The 15,629-nt window shown below is 40.3% G+C and overlaps 2 protein-coding genes across 2 annotated transcripts; both read right to left on the bottom strand.

The window, feature by feature from the left end:
• Nucleotides 1–4,768: 4,768 nt before the first annotated feature.
• On the bottom strand, nt 4,769–10,570 carry chrdl2 (chordin-like 2). The gene is made up of 11 exons (XM_031869217.1): nt 10,481–10,570; nt 9,941–10,053; nt 9,722–9,815; nt 9,478–9,623; nt 8,074–8,167; nt 7,666–7,727; nt 7,062–7,230; nt 6,751–6,939; nt 6,472–6,645; nt 5,903–5,995; nt 4,769–5,796 (listed from the first exon to the last, which is right to left on the bottom strand). Exons 1-11 carry the CDS (start codon nt 10,545–10,547, stop codon nt 5,663–5,665), a joined length of 1,335 nt encoding a protein of 444 aa, XP_031725077.1. The 5' UTR covers nt 10,548–10,570; the 3' UTR covers nt 4,769–5,662.
• A 774-nt stretch (nt 10,571–11,344) lies between these two features.
• spag7 (sperm associated antigen 7) lies at nt 11,345–14,801 on the bottom strand. The gene is made up of 7 exons (XM_031869226.1): nt 14,677–14,801; nt 13,747–13,814; nt 13,432–13,520; nt 13,239–13,323; nt 13,057–13,146; nt 12,593–12,749; nt 11,345–12,477 (listed from the first exon to the last, which is right to left on the bottom strand). The coding sequence occupies exons 1-7, from the start codon at nt 14,759–14,761 to the stop codon at nt 12,359–12,361; spliced, it is 693 nt and encodes a 230-aa protein (XP_031725086.1). The 5' UTR covers nt 14,762–14,801; the 3' UTR covers nt 11,345–12,358.
• Between the last annotated feature and the right edge of the window lie 828 nt (nt 14,802–15,629).

Genomic DNA, 15,629 nt, shown 5'->3' with positions numbered 1-15,629 from the left:
GCTCTGCTCAGCAGACCTCGACTGTGTTGCAAAGATATCCCACGGTATCGGACACCACAGCTGCTACAAATATCTGATCCTCAACGTGAGTGAATTTGATCAATGTTGTGATGAATCTCTTCAGAATTACTGTTTTTCCTCATCTTTGACTGCTCTATCCAGGCTCGAGTGCAACTCAAGTAAAGGTCTTCTGAGGATTTGTTGTTGCTTTCAGTAACATGACGGAGTTTGTTCTCCGGCCAGTGAGTCCTGGCATGAATTCATTCTTTTGCCTGACCGGAATGCTGTTACCATGTCATTTTGAAGTGGTAATTATTAGTACTTTGGGCATCTACGGTTGAATAAGTGCAGTGTTTTCATGCTGGAATTCTAGACAGAAAACGGACTATTGTGCAAGAGGTATACGCTTATGTTTTCCACAGTTTTGGGCAATGATCAGTCACAGTAAAGGCTGTTCTATTCCAAGCAGTCACTAAGCATTAACTTCATCACAGACTCATAAAACTGTTAACAGAAAATCTGAGACAATTCCCCCCCCCCCCCACATTTAGATGTTGACAAGGAGAAGATAAAGGATAGTACGAGTGTGTTTAGAAGCTTTCTACTTTGTGTTTGTGCCAGCTGTTACAAACCTACTAAAACCTGCCAGAATGATGATGTTGGGGGCCGGAGCTTTCTTTAGCACTGACACAGCCCTGTGGAGATAGGTCTGGCTAACAACATCATGAAATACCATCAAACACAGCAACTGTTAAAGGGACACTGCAGGCGTTTTGTATAGCAGGAGATGTATTCAAAAAACAGTGTGGTCAAAATCAAAGCAGCAGAGACGACGATATCCTGACTTTTACTCCCTTTGGTTAAAGCTCCAAAAACACTACGCTTCCCATAATGCAGCTTGATGGTGTCTTTTATTGAAACCTCCCTGTCTGATGAACGCCCACATGTACCAGGACTCCAAAGTCTCTAAAACCAAGCAGAGATAACACTGATGACATCACTATAACTTCATCAGGGCTCCGCCAGAGAGCCACTGCGGATGTCATGGAAACGTTTTTACAGTAAGTCAAACTGAACGTGATTGGTGGAATACTCCTTTTAGAAGTTTTAGTTCATGTTTATTTACTTAATTCCCATTTCTTATTGTGTATCAACGGCTTTTCAAACAACACTACAAAAATTTGCCCGGCCTCATGGCGGCATGCACGCTAAAGAGGTGAAGATGGTCTATTAATGTGACAAATGACTTCAAGACTGAAGATAATCACACAATCCACACATGTCCGCAATTAGTTTCTTACAAATATGTTGTTATTCTGAAGGTTTCCTAGTAATGATAATAACATTAGCTGCAGAGTGAAGCCATTCAGAAATGCAAGTCTCTCTTTATTTTCATTGGACTCTTCCTCACATTAACATCAGCACAGAATAAACAGGCAGACAAAAAGGCTCAGTTGAACTGTTCCTTTTGTTCTTAACATGAAAAATTGATGAGGTGCCTGAAAACACATTTTCATCCATTCTCTCAGTGATGTAACAGACTCTGGCAGGAGAGCAAAAGATACTCTGTCCAAAAGCAGAAACAACAAAAGTTGTGGTGAAGAAAGGCGTCGATGGTTTGTGTCTTAGGCAAGACGGATCTTTGTTTATATATCTATAAGTGTATTTTTTATTTTTGTCTGTATATTTCAGCGCAGCACATTCTCACATCTGGAGCAGCCATCGCTGCGAGCCTTGAGAAATGTTTGGGTGAGATTTGTTTGACTCTCAAACGGAGGGCCAGCAGTTAAGCTTCGAGAATAAGCCTGTGGAGAATCAGACACCAGATTTGGCTCAGGAAGAGTAAACCCGAATACCTCATCAACACTCCTCATTACTCGAGTGCCAAATGAGTTCACTGCGGACCGGACCTATTCATTATTTCTTTTGATGGGACAATTGAACTGTAACAAAACTTATCATGTAATCCTGGAAGGGCTTTGGATACTCTGGCTGGCGTCTGAAAAGAGGTCGTTAACCGTAAAGTTGTTGGTCTTCTCCATCCTGTGAAACAAAACGCTTCGCTGTGCTTTGTTTTTAATAGTTTACAGTTGCAACAACACATGTTTAAATGTATGACCCCCTTAAACCGAGCTGCTCGGGATACAGAGATAAAGACCAAAGTGTTCATGACATGTATCCCGGGATATTGTCCATGTTCTCTTGGCCGGACTCCAATCATCCGCTAAAATGATCAGGGCCAACTTAATTAATGAGGCGGTAAGGGTGTAAAAAACAGAGCCCTTGATAGATTTCAGAAGTATTTTGATGAAGTATAAGCTCAGGGGTTCTGCTGAGCACCTTAAACACATCTATCAGACTTAATTAACTTAACACAATTTGGCTCCCTTTGAATCAAAAGACTGCCTGATTGATTTGGAATGCTTCAGTTCCCCACAAACACTGTCGATGCATTAGCGAGGAACTACCTGCTGCAGCACACGAGGACATGTTTGATTCAATCTTTTGAAATGAGTTAAACTCAGCTGCTCCCCTTTGGAAGACAGCGTGGTTACTGCAGAGGTGCACAGAGTAACTCTGTAAAGAAATCCTTCGACATGAAGCATGTAGAAGCCTTTTCTGTGACATGCATGGATTGATGTTCTCTGAGATGTGTTAATATTACAAAAATGGCTCAGAAGTTCCTTACAGTTCCTCCAAGGCCGGCCTGAGTCGTGACCCCGAGTCTCACATTTTCTTCACTTCTCACTGAATCTGGGCTACACGGGCAGCAGGGCGGAGTACACATACACAGAGAGCTGTGATTTATACCTACTGACTGCCCCCAGCTGTTACAATTGCCAGAGCCAGGACCAAGCATGCATAGCAGAATTGGCCCGTGACACGAATTCAAAGAAGATATCGAAACATGCAGTGCAGATGCAGCATGATGGTTGAAAATCCATCTTGTTGTAAATGTGTTGTAATCACCCTTTTATGACATGCATGGGAAAATGGCAACGTGAAAATGTTGATTACTAATTTCAGTTGGCAGCAATAAAGTAGAACACCCCTCTCTCACCCCTTTGACTGGAACAGCCTCTTTGGACAACTAAGAGAGAGAGGCTGTTACAAACTGTCAGGTCCAACTACGCAAAAAATACGACGGCCTTTTTTGTGAGTGTAATGAAGGTGTACGAGGGGAGTGCTTCCGTTTCAAAATATTGTTTCATGCTTTCGGTGAGAGACGGACAGAGTTGTGTCGGCTCAAAGTGTAAAAGAAACACAATGAGTCATTGTGGAAGGGGAGGGGACAGAGAGAGCACGTCGGGAGTTCACAAGGGAAGCAATAATATCCTGGAGCGCCCACTCAGTCTACCAAATCTGCAGTTGCACGCTGACTGAGTCATTGGAACCACAGTGATAATTTGACACCTGTTGATCAAACAGGCCTGCGGACAGACTGCACACAGTGCTGCTGAGCAGAAAGACTGCTTTCACAGATCATGCTTACATGCTCATTGCTTCCATGTTATGTCAGTGTTTGGATTGAAAGCATTATCTGCTTCCTTTACTCTGTGTTTTGGAAATACTTCAGTTTCTTGGCCTGCATGTGGATCTATCAGCACAATCTCACCCGTTACGTTTACAATGGGCCATCGGATGGCTTGGAAAAAATAGATACAATTTTATTTTGGCAATTCTGTTGACAAAGTACAAATGTGGCTTTTCCAACTGCTTTACAAACAAGAAATCTTGGTACACATGAAATCTGCAATAACTGATTTCTTTGGCCACTTGGGTGCAGTGGAAGGTGCGACCACAACGCTGACATTATTAATATATATATATATATATATATTATAACACCTTAGCTAACAGTTGCTTGTTTGCACATCCAGCAGTGGAGAGTAAGATTAGCATTCAGGTGTTTCTGACCTGATTTACTCTCTTTCTAGCTTTTAGTTACTAAATGCTGCACTTTGTTCACCAGTTAGTCCGTAATTTTGTCTCTCTGTCATTTGGTGCTGGGATAACCGGATTTAGAAGTAAGTTGCTGCTGTTTTCCAGCTCAAAGGGATGTTCTTTTATGGCACAGAACAGGAGGAAGGCACTCTTCTGCCAGTGCACAAAGCTCAGTGAATTTCATCGCCTTCTCCAGGAAAAACTTTGCTTTGCGTTTGGTGTGAACACACCTGTTTCCTCCTATATCTCCACCATGAATCACTCTAATTGATGATAGAAGAGATTCAACTAATAGATGTTAGGATGAAGCGCTACAGGTCAGGAAAAGCTAACATATTAACACTTTGATTTTGAGGAAAAAATGTGTGATTACACAGGTTAGAGACAGAGACAACCAGTAATCAGAACCTTGGTCTCATCGATTTTTATGAAAACACTGATGTTGAAATATTGTTAAATATTGTGTGGGCGAGAGTTTGGGTTGGGGGGGTGAATGGAGTTTGAACTTCTGCTTTTGATTTCCATTCCTCTGATAACATTTCGTCTCCAGCGGGAAAACAGTTTATCCAGCCTTCCGGAGCTCTATTTAATAGAAGCCTTCAGGGGACGACCCGTGTACGGGACCGCTCTGCTGCGGCCTATAAATGAATCAGCAAAAAGTTTTCAAAGACAACTCTGAGCTCCATGAGCCACATCTTAAGCCGTGTCTCAAGTAAATATTCCAGTTTCAGAGTATATGACTCAAATGCAAATGATTTCATTACATGTGGGCACCACTTAAACACGATAGTTACAGCTGAAAACAAATCAGACAATCTTTAACTGGTTTAAAACACTGAGAAAACTTTATGGGTTAAAATTGTGAGCAGAGGTACAGAGTACATTCAGCTACACTCACCACTTTAAAATACAAATATTTCTGGTATGCGTATAGCTGTAGAACGTCATAAGGCTAAATTAACAAAACAAATACATCAGACAGAATTAAGAAGGTTGTTTTCTCACTAACAAATACACAGCTGTGTACTCGCTGGCAGATTGAACCCCAATGCAATGCCTCTTTCTACTTCATGCAACAAAACAACAACATTCAGACAGTCAAATGCATGTACACAGAAATCATACAACAACAATACGTTTTAAATAAGGTGACACCCTTAGTTTGAATTTACAATAAATATGTCGATGATCATATAACAACATTAACAAACTGTAACCCTTTGTCCAACATATTCTAAAATACAGATTATTTTCATATGGTTAAAGCAAAGGGTTTGTATGAGAAATACTGATTGCAAAATGTCCTCAATTATTCAATATCATCACTGAGTCATCAAAGTTTCAACCCTTAACTCTTAACTGGACACTGAGGCTGTCTCCAGCTCTGATCTCTATACTCCGCCATCTAAATGCACCTACAACCACCCAATCCAACAGTGTTTGAATCATAACAGGAGGCAGAACTATCTGCATGTTTATGACCATGTCAGATAGCAAACGCTGTGTTTTGTAACTTAATAATTAACATATCAAAATATGTGATGATTAAAAACATGATGGACAACAACGTATCAATCAATAAACAATATTATAAATGAGAAATTCCACTTGTATTACAGGAATGATGCAGGACATGTATGAATAAGGTATTTACTGTATGTTAACCATGTAGTTATCAGGAATATTGATGTAAAAAGTGTCAAGGGAGGAAAAACAATCAGGGTGAACACACGCCTTCTATCTGCTTGGGATTTAGGAAAGTCACCATCTCCCGAATGCCGCCTTCACATATTGTGGTCTGAGGAGCTGTACTCAGATTTGTTCCCGCCTCTTTAAATTTTTTCCAGGTTTCTGAAAAAAAAAAGCTTGAATTAATGTATAAATCAGTCATCAAAACCAAAAGAAATGCAGGAGGATTTCACCGAATTGAAGTATTTGCAGAATTTAAAAACAATACCTTCATCAAGTGTTGTCAGTAATGTGTAATTTTCTGGATGATCCACAATATCTTTTCTTAGAACGTCACCAATTTCCATTAATTGTAAGACACCTGTATAAATAAAGAACTCAGATGAGAGTCATACATTTGTGCAGCCATACTGTGTATTTGTCTGAAAAGAATAGTTGGAAAACACTCATTCGTTCTTTTGCAAACTCATGCAGGTGTCGTTCAAATACATTTGCAAGTATGAAATGAACTCATATGCAAATGAGCACAAATGACACCTTAAGTGCATGTTCACTTAAGTGCAGCCCAGAGAAGCATAATGACAGCTTCAGCTGAGGAGACTGATACCACTCTTGTGTCTATACCATAAATATGAAAGTACAGCCAGCAGCTGTTAGCATAGCTTAGCATCAAGACTTGAAACAGGGGGAAACAGCTGTAGCCTGCTGACTAAATCCTTCCACCAGCACCTCTAAAGCCCACATCACTTGTTATATTTACAGATATCAGGAGTGGTATGAATCTTCTCATCTGTCAAACTATTCCTTTATTATAGTTCCCACCAGTAGTTACAGTACCTTCTACTGTCTTCCATACTTGCACTTCAACCTCAGCAGTACTTTGTCTTTCAACAGCAATGATCCTAACTGTATTGGGTGGATCCACTTTCAAAGATGAGTCTACTTTATACACCAAGAGGCTATTCTTATATCCGAGGTAACACTGGGTCTGGTTACTTCCAGCTCTACTTTCTAGAGAGACAAAACAGACACAAGTTATGCGGATGGTGTTTACAGCCGATCAACATGATGTCAGTGCAAACAGTTCATTATGTTGAACATACGGTATGTGACTACCTGGACAAGTCTTGCAGCACTTTCCCGCTGATTTGATAGGATGTTGGCATGGGTACTGTTTGGGACACGTGATGCGTTTGCAGTCCTGGAGGCCATCAGTACAAGTGCACAGGATGCATTCCAGGACCTTCCCCAAAACTGGGTGCCACATGTCTCCATGTGAGTACGTCTTGCCATTGTACAAACAAGCTGAGAGAAATGGAAAACATCTGAGTGTTGCGCTACATGTGGAAGTGATTGTAAAGTTGTGAGGAACATGTCTATAAAATCAAATACCTGTACATGATCATTCTGTTTGGACAAAGTCTCACCTCTTTGGTGTTTCATCTGCAGCAAAATCTTCACGGTGGTCTCTGAAGCCCCTTTGAGGTTAAGTTTACTGAGGCTCAGGCCTCGAGGAGAATTCCTGACCCTGAAAGGAGTGGCATGGTCGAACCGTGCGCTGCTCTGCTCTCCAGAGCACTGATCCACTGAATGCCTCTTTTGTAAACACAGATATAATAAAGAAGAGTTATCTTTCATCCATTTAGCTCTTGGCTTTACTTGCTTTTCCCCTGAGATAGCTGAAAGAGCATCACATATAGCCCTAAATCATAGAAGTTTATACCCTGGAGAAATGGATGTTAAAGAAATGATTTGAATAATGTGATCCTCAAGGGAAAATAATTGATTCGCACAGTGAGGTGAAAGGTCAGCGTGAGCTACAGAGCAGCTCCCCTGAAGCTTGTAGTGACCTCAGTGTTACGTTCAAGAACACTTCATCAGAGCTGACACTTGCCTGTGAGACTTGAAGTCCTGTAATTACAGTGCAACTGATAGCACACATTTACATATATTTTCAAAGATAGTAAAGTTGAATATGAAAGCAATATCTCAGATATGTTCATTTTAAGATAAATCAGCAAGAACGTATACCACGCCTCTGTTCAGTTGCTGGTTTCCTTCCTCAGTTGATGAGGACCCACTGGTGCCATGATCTAAAGACCGAGGAGAATACAAAAGGTGAGGACAATGTAATTAATATGGAAGCCATAATAAGTGTTGTAACAGAAGAATGATTATATATAGACATTAAGTGGAATTGTATCACGGTGATATGATCACATTATGATGTTTTGTGCCGCCTGATTAAGTGCATTACAAATGCACTGCATTGAATCATTTGGTGTGTAATTTTGCATCTACTTGCATATTGGGATATATATCAATATGAAAATAACATTTTTATTAACAAGCCATATGCTCAGGGCTAATACTTAAAATATTTATGCGGGTTGGAAACAGAGTAAAGCTATTTTTCTCAGCTTGGAGGAGTTTGATTACCTTTACACACCAAACAGCAGGTATCTTGGACTGAGACTGGTGAGGAACAGGTGATTGGTTGGCATGTTTTCAGACCGCAGAAGATGTTTCCATTCTGAGAAAAGAAGGAGTGGGATTTTTCTAAATGTATCTCCAAGTATGAGCTCCAGAAAGCAAGGCTCAAGTACTGCAAGGTTTCTGCAGGCCTCTCGAGACCTGCTTACAGTATATGGACTCAGATCCATGTCATCCAGAATAAGAGAGACAGAGTCCAAACAACATAATCACAGTGTCTTCTGCTGAGATCCAATGTTCTTGAAACAAATCAGCAAAAACGTAATGAGACATCACATTTGCTTTGCTTTTGTCCAAATCAATTTAAATGTTCTATTTCCTCACGTAAACACACTCTCACCAGTGGCTGCTGAGCTGGTGATTGTGTCTTCAGTGTTTTGCTAAAGGACACAAATAACTTAAACAGAAACAGCATGACTAAAACAAGTTAATATTGTCTAAGAGATCCATGGAAGAAATGTAGTCGGATAAATGTGATTGGTACAGCTCTTTCATTTTTCCTAGGAATCTGTTTGTTAATATTGTTATGTGTTGTCTCCCTGGAAACATCTGCTAACAAACACCACTTATCATCTCGTAAAATTAACTTCTCACATCATGCAGGACAACTCCAGCGTGATGTCAATTTTGGCCTCACTTCTGCTTTCCCCTCCGATATCTGCTTTTGGTTTTCTAAATCAACACTGTCGTCAATTTTGTTGTGCCTCAACCAAACTAAGCCAACACACAAACCAAAGCACCGGCTACGAAATGTAACGGAATCTAACGATACATTCAAACTTTATTAAGCCTTAACGGCCTTACGTTAGTAGATGCAACAACACTACCTGAAACAAAACAAACTTGGAAAAATCTCAAATCTGTCATTGCATGAGATAGTTTTAACACATGAGCAACTGTTGTGCATGTGGCCTCTATATGCTGCTAATGTAGAGGCTCATTAAACAGTCATATTCAAAGGCTTTAGTGAACATAAAGTCACATTTTCTAATTGTTAGGAAAACATTGTGTTGAGTTAGTTTTTCATCGATTAGATGTTGGGAAAAGAACAATTCTTAATCAAAAGAGGATTGTGAGAAACTCATTGGCAGGTTTTGTAATATTTCTTTCCAAATTAAGATACATCTGAAAATTCTGCACATTTTCTGTTTCACTCTTTCAATTTTCTCTGTTTTTTATTGTCTATTAAGCGCATGGTAACTTTCCTCTTAAAAGCAGTGTACAAACAACATTTCACAGATAACTTGAGCTTATAAATTGTATAATTTAATTATCTTGCATACTGCATGCATTTGAATTGAGATATTCTTTCACCAGATGAATAAAAGTTGTCAATTAGATGCAACTTACAGAGCATGTGCACATGACACACTGATTGCTTTGCTTGGATGGGAAGAGGTCGAGCTTAGTGAAGGTCTCCCCTGGCTGATAGATACTTCCATTATGCCTGCAGGTCTTCACTGAAGCTCTCAGCCCTGCAGGGATCCTGGGCTCACCTGAGGAGGGCACATCACACCGGACAGGACCGTATTTAAAGTCACAAGGAGAATCGTGTCTCTCTTAAACTCTGATAAGTTGTTTGGACAGTCTGTACCTGTGCATCTTGGACAACACTGCCGAGGCTCAGCTACTGGGTTTTCACATGGCAGCGCTGGACACTTGATTGTTTTACATTTCACATGACCTGTCTAAGAGAGAGCAATATCAGAGTTTACAAGCACCTATAAAACCCAACCACAGAGTATTTCAGACAGTCGAGCGACTTTAGTGTAATCTTCCTTTAGGTTTGTTTAGAAGGGATTCATAAATGTACCTCTGAGCAGACACAGCGCATGCAGAACATGAATCCGAAGGGCTCCAGATAGGGATGCCAGCTGTCTCCTGGACTGTATGTCTTGTCTTTAAAAGTACATACCACCCCGGGCCCTGATTGTCAAACATAAGGAGGGTGAGCTACATGTGGCAACAACAAAAATATATTTCCTGGTGAACCGATATATCAAACATTTGTCAAACACAAACATTGTTCAATGCCAATCTGCTTTGAGTCATTCAAACCAGAGAAAAACATGGGGACTACAAATACCACTGATCCAACTTCAGCCCATGAAGAAACAGAAGTTTAAAGTTATATGGCTTCTCTGACAGAATTATATAAATAAGCTTTACCAAAAAAACTAAAAAAGTTATGTTTAGAGCAATAGAGGGTGTTTATCTTAAAATATCAGTTCAGCTTTTGCTGAATGCAACTTAACTTTCCCCATCAGACTCACATTGTCATGCTTTCCATTATTTTAAGCCCTAAACACTTTTGATCAGGACAGAATAAGCATCAGCGGGGTCTGGGTCTTACCTTTCCGGGGTTTTAGCTCTGTTTCTGTAAACCAAATGATGAAAAAGAAGAAAAATGTGGGCTTCATCTTTTACATGTGCGTGATCCTGAGTCTTCAGCGCGCAATAAGTGTGTTTCTGCAGGACAGAAACTGCAGGACAGTGCGAGACAAGGTAAATAAATAAATAAAAATCCAACATTTTTCCTGGTTAATCTATGGCGCCTCCCTCAGGAGGCAAAAGGTAGCGCCAGTTCAGAAACAGGGATGAGAGAGAATGAATATATGTGGAGGAGGTGGTACGATATTTTATTAGTAGCATGAAGTCATTTACAGGGGGACACAGGGGACACGACCACTCCACTTTTTCAGAAGGTAGGATTGGACCCCTCCACTTTTTACGGTCCACCAACTAACATTTAAAAAAAAAAAAAGAAGGAAGCCAGCAGGTTTAATTTATACTTTTAAGCCGTCTCATTTGTTATTTCTTACAGCAATGTTCTCTGGGACTTGGGAGTTGACTCCTAAATTTAATATTTTAACTTTTTAAAGCAAAAATGTCTGATCTTTTGTCTTGAAGATTTAAATGTATGTTGTATCCAGGTGTTGAAAATGTCCTGACAGATTATCACCTGATGCTGAAGTCTATAAACATATCTTTTACAACTTTACTCGGTTTAAATTAAAATATTTGTCTTTGTGTGCACTGATTTGGTTCAATTCATTCCTGTTGAGTTGATTGAATAAAAGTTATTAAAAAAAAATTGTATTTTTTTGTGGCTTCTTTTGTTAGATTTTGTGGAAATGATTTAGTTTTGTTACAAAAGTCTAAAAACAGCTGCCATTCACAACATCAGGCTACAAAGAAATGAGGTACAGACAAAGACTTAATACCGTTCTCCATTTATTAACACACACATGGGGGAATTTAACAGTGCAACCATGTTAAAATGACATTAAGATCCCTACAAACGTACTTGACGATATGACAAACAAAGAAGATGTGACCAATATTCCTACAATGAGTCCAGTAATTCTGCTCCCTACATATTGCCAGCCATCAACGGGCTTAATAATAAAACACTTAGTTTGAAGAACAAGTTTCATTCAGATCTATCGAAACAAAGAAGATCTCAAGACTTAATTCAGGATTCCTAAAACCCACAAAACAGAAGTTTCTAAAATGAGCTTCCTCTTGAAATGGAGGAAATGACAGGCTTCCAACATTACAAAGATCTGAAACAGGTAGAGACCAAGATAAAATCCCCAAAAATGAAACCAAAAGCTGATCATTAGACGGCATTCCTGTTTCCCTTTTAAAAGCTGCACTGGATATTTGGAACTCTACATTTTCAGCTATGCTTTTAAAATGTCGTTTGACGACGGCTCAAAATTATTTTCCTAATAAAAATGTCACTTAGGACTGTAAATGCACATCTGTATCATTTGGCAACCAATCGTTGCCAAAAATGTCCTTTAAAAGTGTATGTCTGAAGGTATCGGGGTTGTTTTTAGGTAGCCAACCACCCAGACACATTGTTTCTATTTACTAAAAACAGGTTTCTCATGAAGGGTCCAATAATCTGTGAGAGGACATTGACAATTGACGTCACAAGCAAATGTTAAACGCGTATGGAAATCCACCTCCTGGATCGGACTCACCTGAGTATCCTCCACTAAACAGGATTCCAACACAGTGGTATACACACTGGATTCAACGCCTGTTGTTTAAGGTATACTTCTTAACTGTCGGAAGTACAAGATATTGCATTATAGGATGAATTACACCATGTACACAAACGCATCAACGCGCAGAGACACACACACACACACACACACACACACACACACACACACACCCGAAACACCCGCACACAGCAGATGGCAGAAATGTTGGAGGCTCAAGAGCTGCTGCTGCTGCACGCCGCTGAGTCGCCCTCTTGCTTCTGCCGTTTCTTCGCTCTGATTTCATTCATGGCTTCCTCTATGGAGCGAGTGTCCCTCTTATTGGCCACCGGCACTGAGAGAGAAGAACACCGACATAAAGAGTAAATACAGACAACGCAGGAGGAGATCTGTGTGAATCAAGTGAGGCAGAAGCAATCGCAGTGATCAACGCAACAACGTTTACTCACCGCAGCCATAAGTGCTGTTCGCCTCTAGTGTATGCGCTGCATCTTTTGCAGCTGTGGTGCCGATCAGGTGGCTGTACTTGTCTCTGTAGTTGGTGTTGGGACACGTTTCTGGCTTCTTTGTCTGACTGGATGCTGTTTCCTCCAACGCAGCCTGTTCCTGCAGCGAAGAGGAAACAAAACGTCTGAGACTTTGACGGACAAATCAACCCGTTAACAGCAGCAATGCTTGGGTGTTTCTTGATGATTTTTCTGCCTGTATCTGTGTTGAATCTGTACAAAATGTATTTTCTTTGTGCATAAGAGATGAAGACTGTCAATCTATTTATTACTAAATCTATTACAGGGATCTTTTAAAGCTTTTCTGATCTAGTAGGATAGGTGCTTATGCACACATGAGACTGATCAGATCCATGTAAAGGGCCGCATGTCTCGTTGAAAAAAACAAAAAGAACACCCGGTCTTACTTTGAGTCTTCGCCGTTGCTCGGCCAGCTTGGGATCCCACTCCTCTCCTTTGCGATAGGCTTCCAGCTCCTCATCTGACGGCGCAAACTCCTGCCTCAGAACAAAGTGGAAACCAGTCACATTTCCCCCACATTATTACATTATTACCCAACACTGGATTAAAAAAGCTAAAGTTGTCTGACCTTTTTGAAAAGCATGACGTAGCGGCTCTCCTCGTCCTCCCCAAAAGAAAAAGAAGTCAGACCGGCCACCTCTGCAACATCATGCCTACGACACCGGAAGACACGAGACGTAAAGAAATGTGTGCATTGGATGCTACATGTCAGGTTTCTTGCATAAAGGAGCTTATTGTATTTATCTGAAGGAACTACTTACAATATACTCCTTTCAATCTTCCCCATAGGATTGTACTTTCGTTTCTGTTGTAAACTGTCTTGAATGAAGTCCGACACTTCTTTCTCCATCTAGACGGGCGACGCAGAGAGAAACGGTGTGTGTGATTCAATACTTTTACAATCGAATGCAATACAAGTGGTCCGTCACAAACTATCCTTCAGTGATGCCTGGAATGTTGTTCTTGAGGTCGTCATAGACGTTCATTTATATGTTTTAGCTGTTGCATTGTACTGCATTGCATTACATTGTTGTGGTGTGTGTATATATACAACGTGTATCAGATGAAACACTCACTTTTTTCCTGAACTCTGCTTTCTTTCGTTTCTCATCTTCCTCCATCTTCTTGAGTCGTGCTGTTTGCTCTTGGAAAAAAAGGAAACAAACACATTTTATAGTTTGACTTGTTTGTGTCCGACAGCATTTAAAGTTTCCGCAGATCACATAGTGTTGCAGCTACAACCGGCCTGCTTATATGTTCAAAGACTGAAGTCACAAGAAGGCTAATCAAGGGACAGAAGTCCTCTACTCACAAAAAACACATTTCCGGATCATTCGGGGAAATTAAATCCTATTATTTGTTGCACGTGTCTACAGCCTCTGATGTTTTATTAGCAGGCATCTCATGACAGTTAATGAAACACATTTGGTCACTTTATTTTGTCTACATACAGAACAATGCCTGCAGATGATGGTTTGTGAAAAGTCAAAGCTGTGAATGTATTGTCAGAGAGAATAGAGATAATACAGGCTTACAGTAAACGTTTATATAAAGGCAGACCACTGTTGAATGCGTCTTCTATGTCAACATGCAGGAGACTGTTGCAGATGAAACAGTGCTGGGTGTTTACATGGTGCTTTGAGCAGGTTTGTAGCACAGTAACAGTGGTACCACATGTAGTCTGACTGGCTGTTTTGATGATGGTCTTAAGAGTTAATCGATTCCTACACATCATGGATCTGGCCAGCAGATATCGCCATTTTGACTGTTATCAGATGCTTCGACACGGTGAAAAACATTTTCATTGTGATTCAGACAGCTCAGCTTCCCACATCACTAGTCCGGATCCTGACCTCAGGTCTGCGGCAGACGGCAGGACCTACACACTGCGTTAAACCAGGACCCACAGTGCTTACTTGACACGCATCTAAGTCCCTTATCGTTTCTATTTCAACCACTTCAAACTACCGCAAAACGAGCTGTTATTTAGGCAAATCATAATGTACCTCGAGCCTTTCGTCGGCTTTCCTGGTCGCCGACTGTTGGAGGCTTCTCCATCGAGTTTAAGATTGATCCTAGGAGGTCCGCCATCTTGAAATGAGGGGGTAAAGCCGTGCGAGTTGTTGTTGGCGGCAGCTGGACGGAGCTGCGCACGCGCAGATGTCCAGAGTTCTTCTTCGCTGGATTGATTAACCGGCGTCCTAAAACACGTGTCGCCATCCTGTGTACCAGGAAGTTATATCAAGCAGTGGTGGAATTTAATTAAATCGACTGCTACTTCTGCTTGACTAGGCCTATTTCTATGTTATACTACTTTATATCAAGAATGTATACTATATATATTTATAAAATGTGCATTGTTTTGGAGGAAACTATCCAACAATACAGTTGTTTGAATTAGCAGTAATGTCACATTGACAACATTGAAATGCCACTTAGATGATAATAAATCAGGAATACAATCCAATAATAAATATAAGCTATAATAAGTGCAATTTTTGTTATGATTACGATTTTGAATGCAGGATTTCTTGTAACAGATAATTCATTGTGGTGTAGTAGTATTTCTGCACTATTTGCTGCCACACTACGTGATTTAAACTGATCAGATGGGTGTACTTTCAGCACAAAAGGTTATCCAGAGTGACCTTAAATCTATATTATTTAGATCATCAATTGGTAAGAAAATAGTAATTAAATTTCTCAATTTCTTTTTCACTGAGAGACATTTTTACAATTTATAAAAAAATGGAGTATGCAGTGATGTGATTTGAGATGAGAGAACTTGAGTACGTTTTTACTCTTCTTAAGGAAAGTTGCTTTTAAACTTTACGTGTTGCTGCCCTGTGCTTCATTCGGACGCGGAGGCTGCTAGGCTAGGTTGAAAAAACATTTTTTAATCACACAGATTGGATCATGATCAGTCCCTTAAAGGTGGTTTCTCCGTACGTGTGTGTGT

Source organism: Anarrhichthys ocellatus, unplaced genomic scaffold, assembly GCF_004355925.1.
Source record: "Anarrhichthys ocellatus isolate YVR2014 unplaced genomic scaffold, GSC_Weel_1.0 scaffold46, whole genome shotgun sequence".
In the NCBI taxonomy this organism is placed as follows: domain Eukaryota; kingdom Metazoa; phylum Chordata; class Actinopteri; order Perciformes; family Anarhichadidae; genus Anarrhichthys; species Anarrhichthys ocellatus.
Note: the sequence above shows the minus strand (reverse complement) of the source record. Positions and strands in the feature narration are given on the sequence as shown.

Coding starts and splice junctions, on each gene's coding strand:
- spag7 (XM_031869226.1), bottom strand. CDS start 14,761: ATGGCGGACCTCCTAGGATCAATCTTAAACTCGATGGAGAAGCCTCCA. Junction 13,815..14,676: donor AAGCCGACGAAAGGCTCGAG/GTACATTATGAT, acceptor TTTTTTTCCAAG/AGCAAACAGCACGACTCAAG. Junction 13,521..13,746: donor AAGCAGAGTTCAGGAAAAAA/GTGAGTGTTTCA, acceptor TCGCCCGTCTAG/ATGGAGAAAGAAGTGTCGGA.
- chrdl2 (XM_031869217.1), bottom strand. CDS start 10,547: ATGAAGCCCACATTTTTCTTCTTTTTCATCATTTGGTTTACAGAAACA. Junction 8,168..9,477: donor GTGTCATGTGCACATGCTCT/GTAAGTTGCATC, acceptor TTCTTTTCTCAG/AATGGAAACATCTTCTGCGG. Junction 6,646..6,750: donor GTGCTGCAAGACTTGTCCAG/GTAGTCACATAC, acceptor TTGTCTCTCTAG/AAAGTAGAGCTGGAAGTAAC.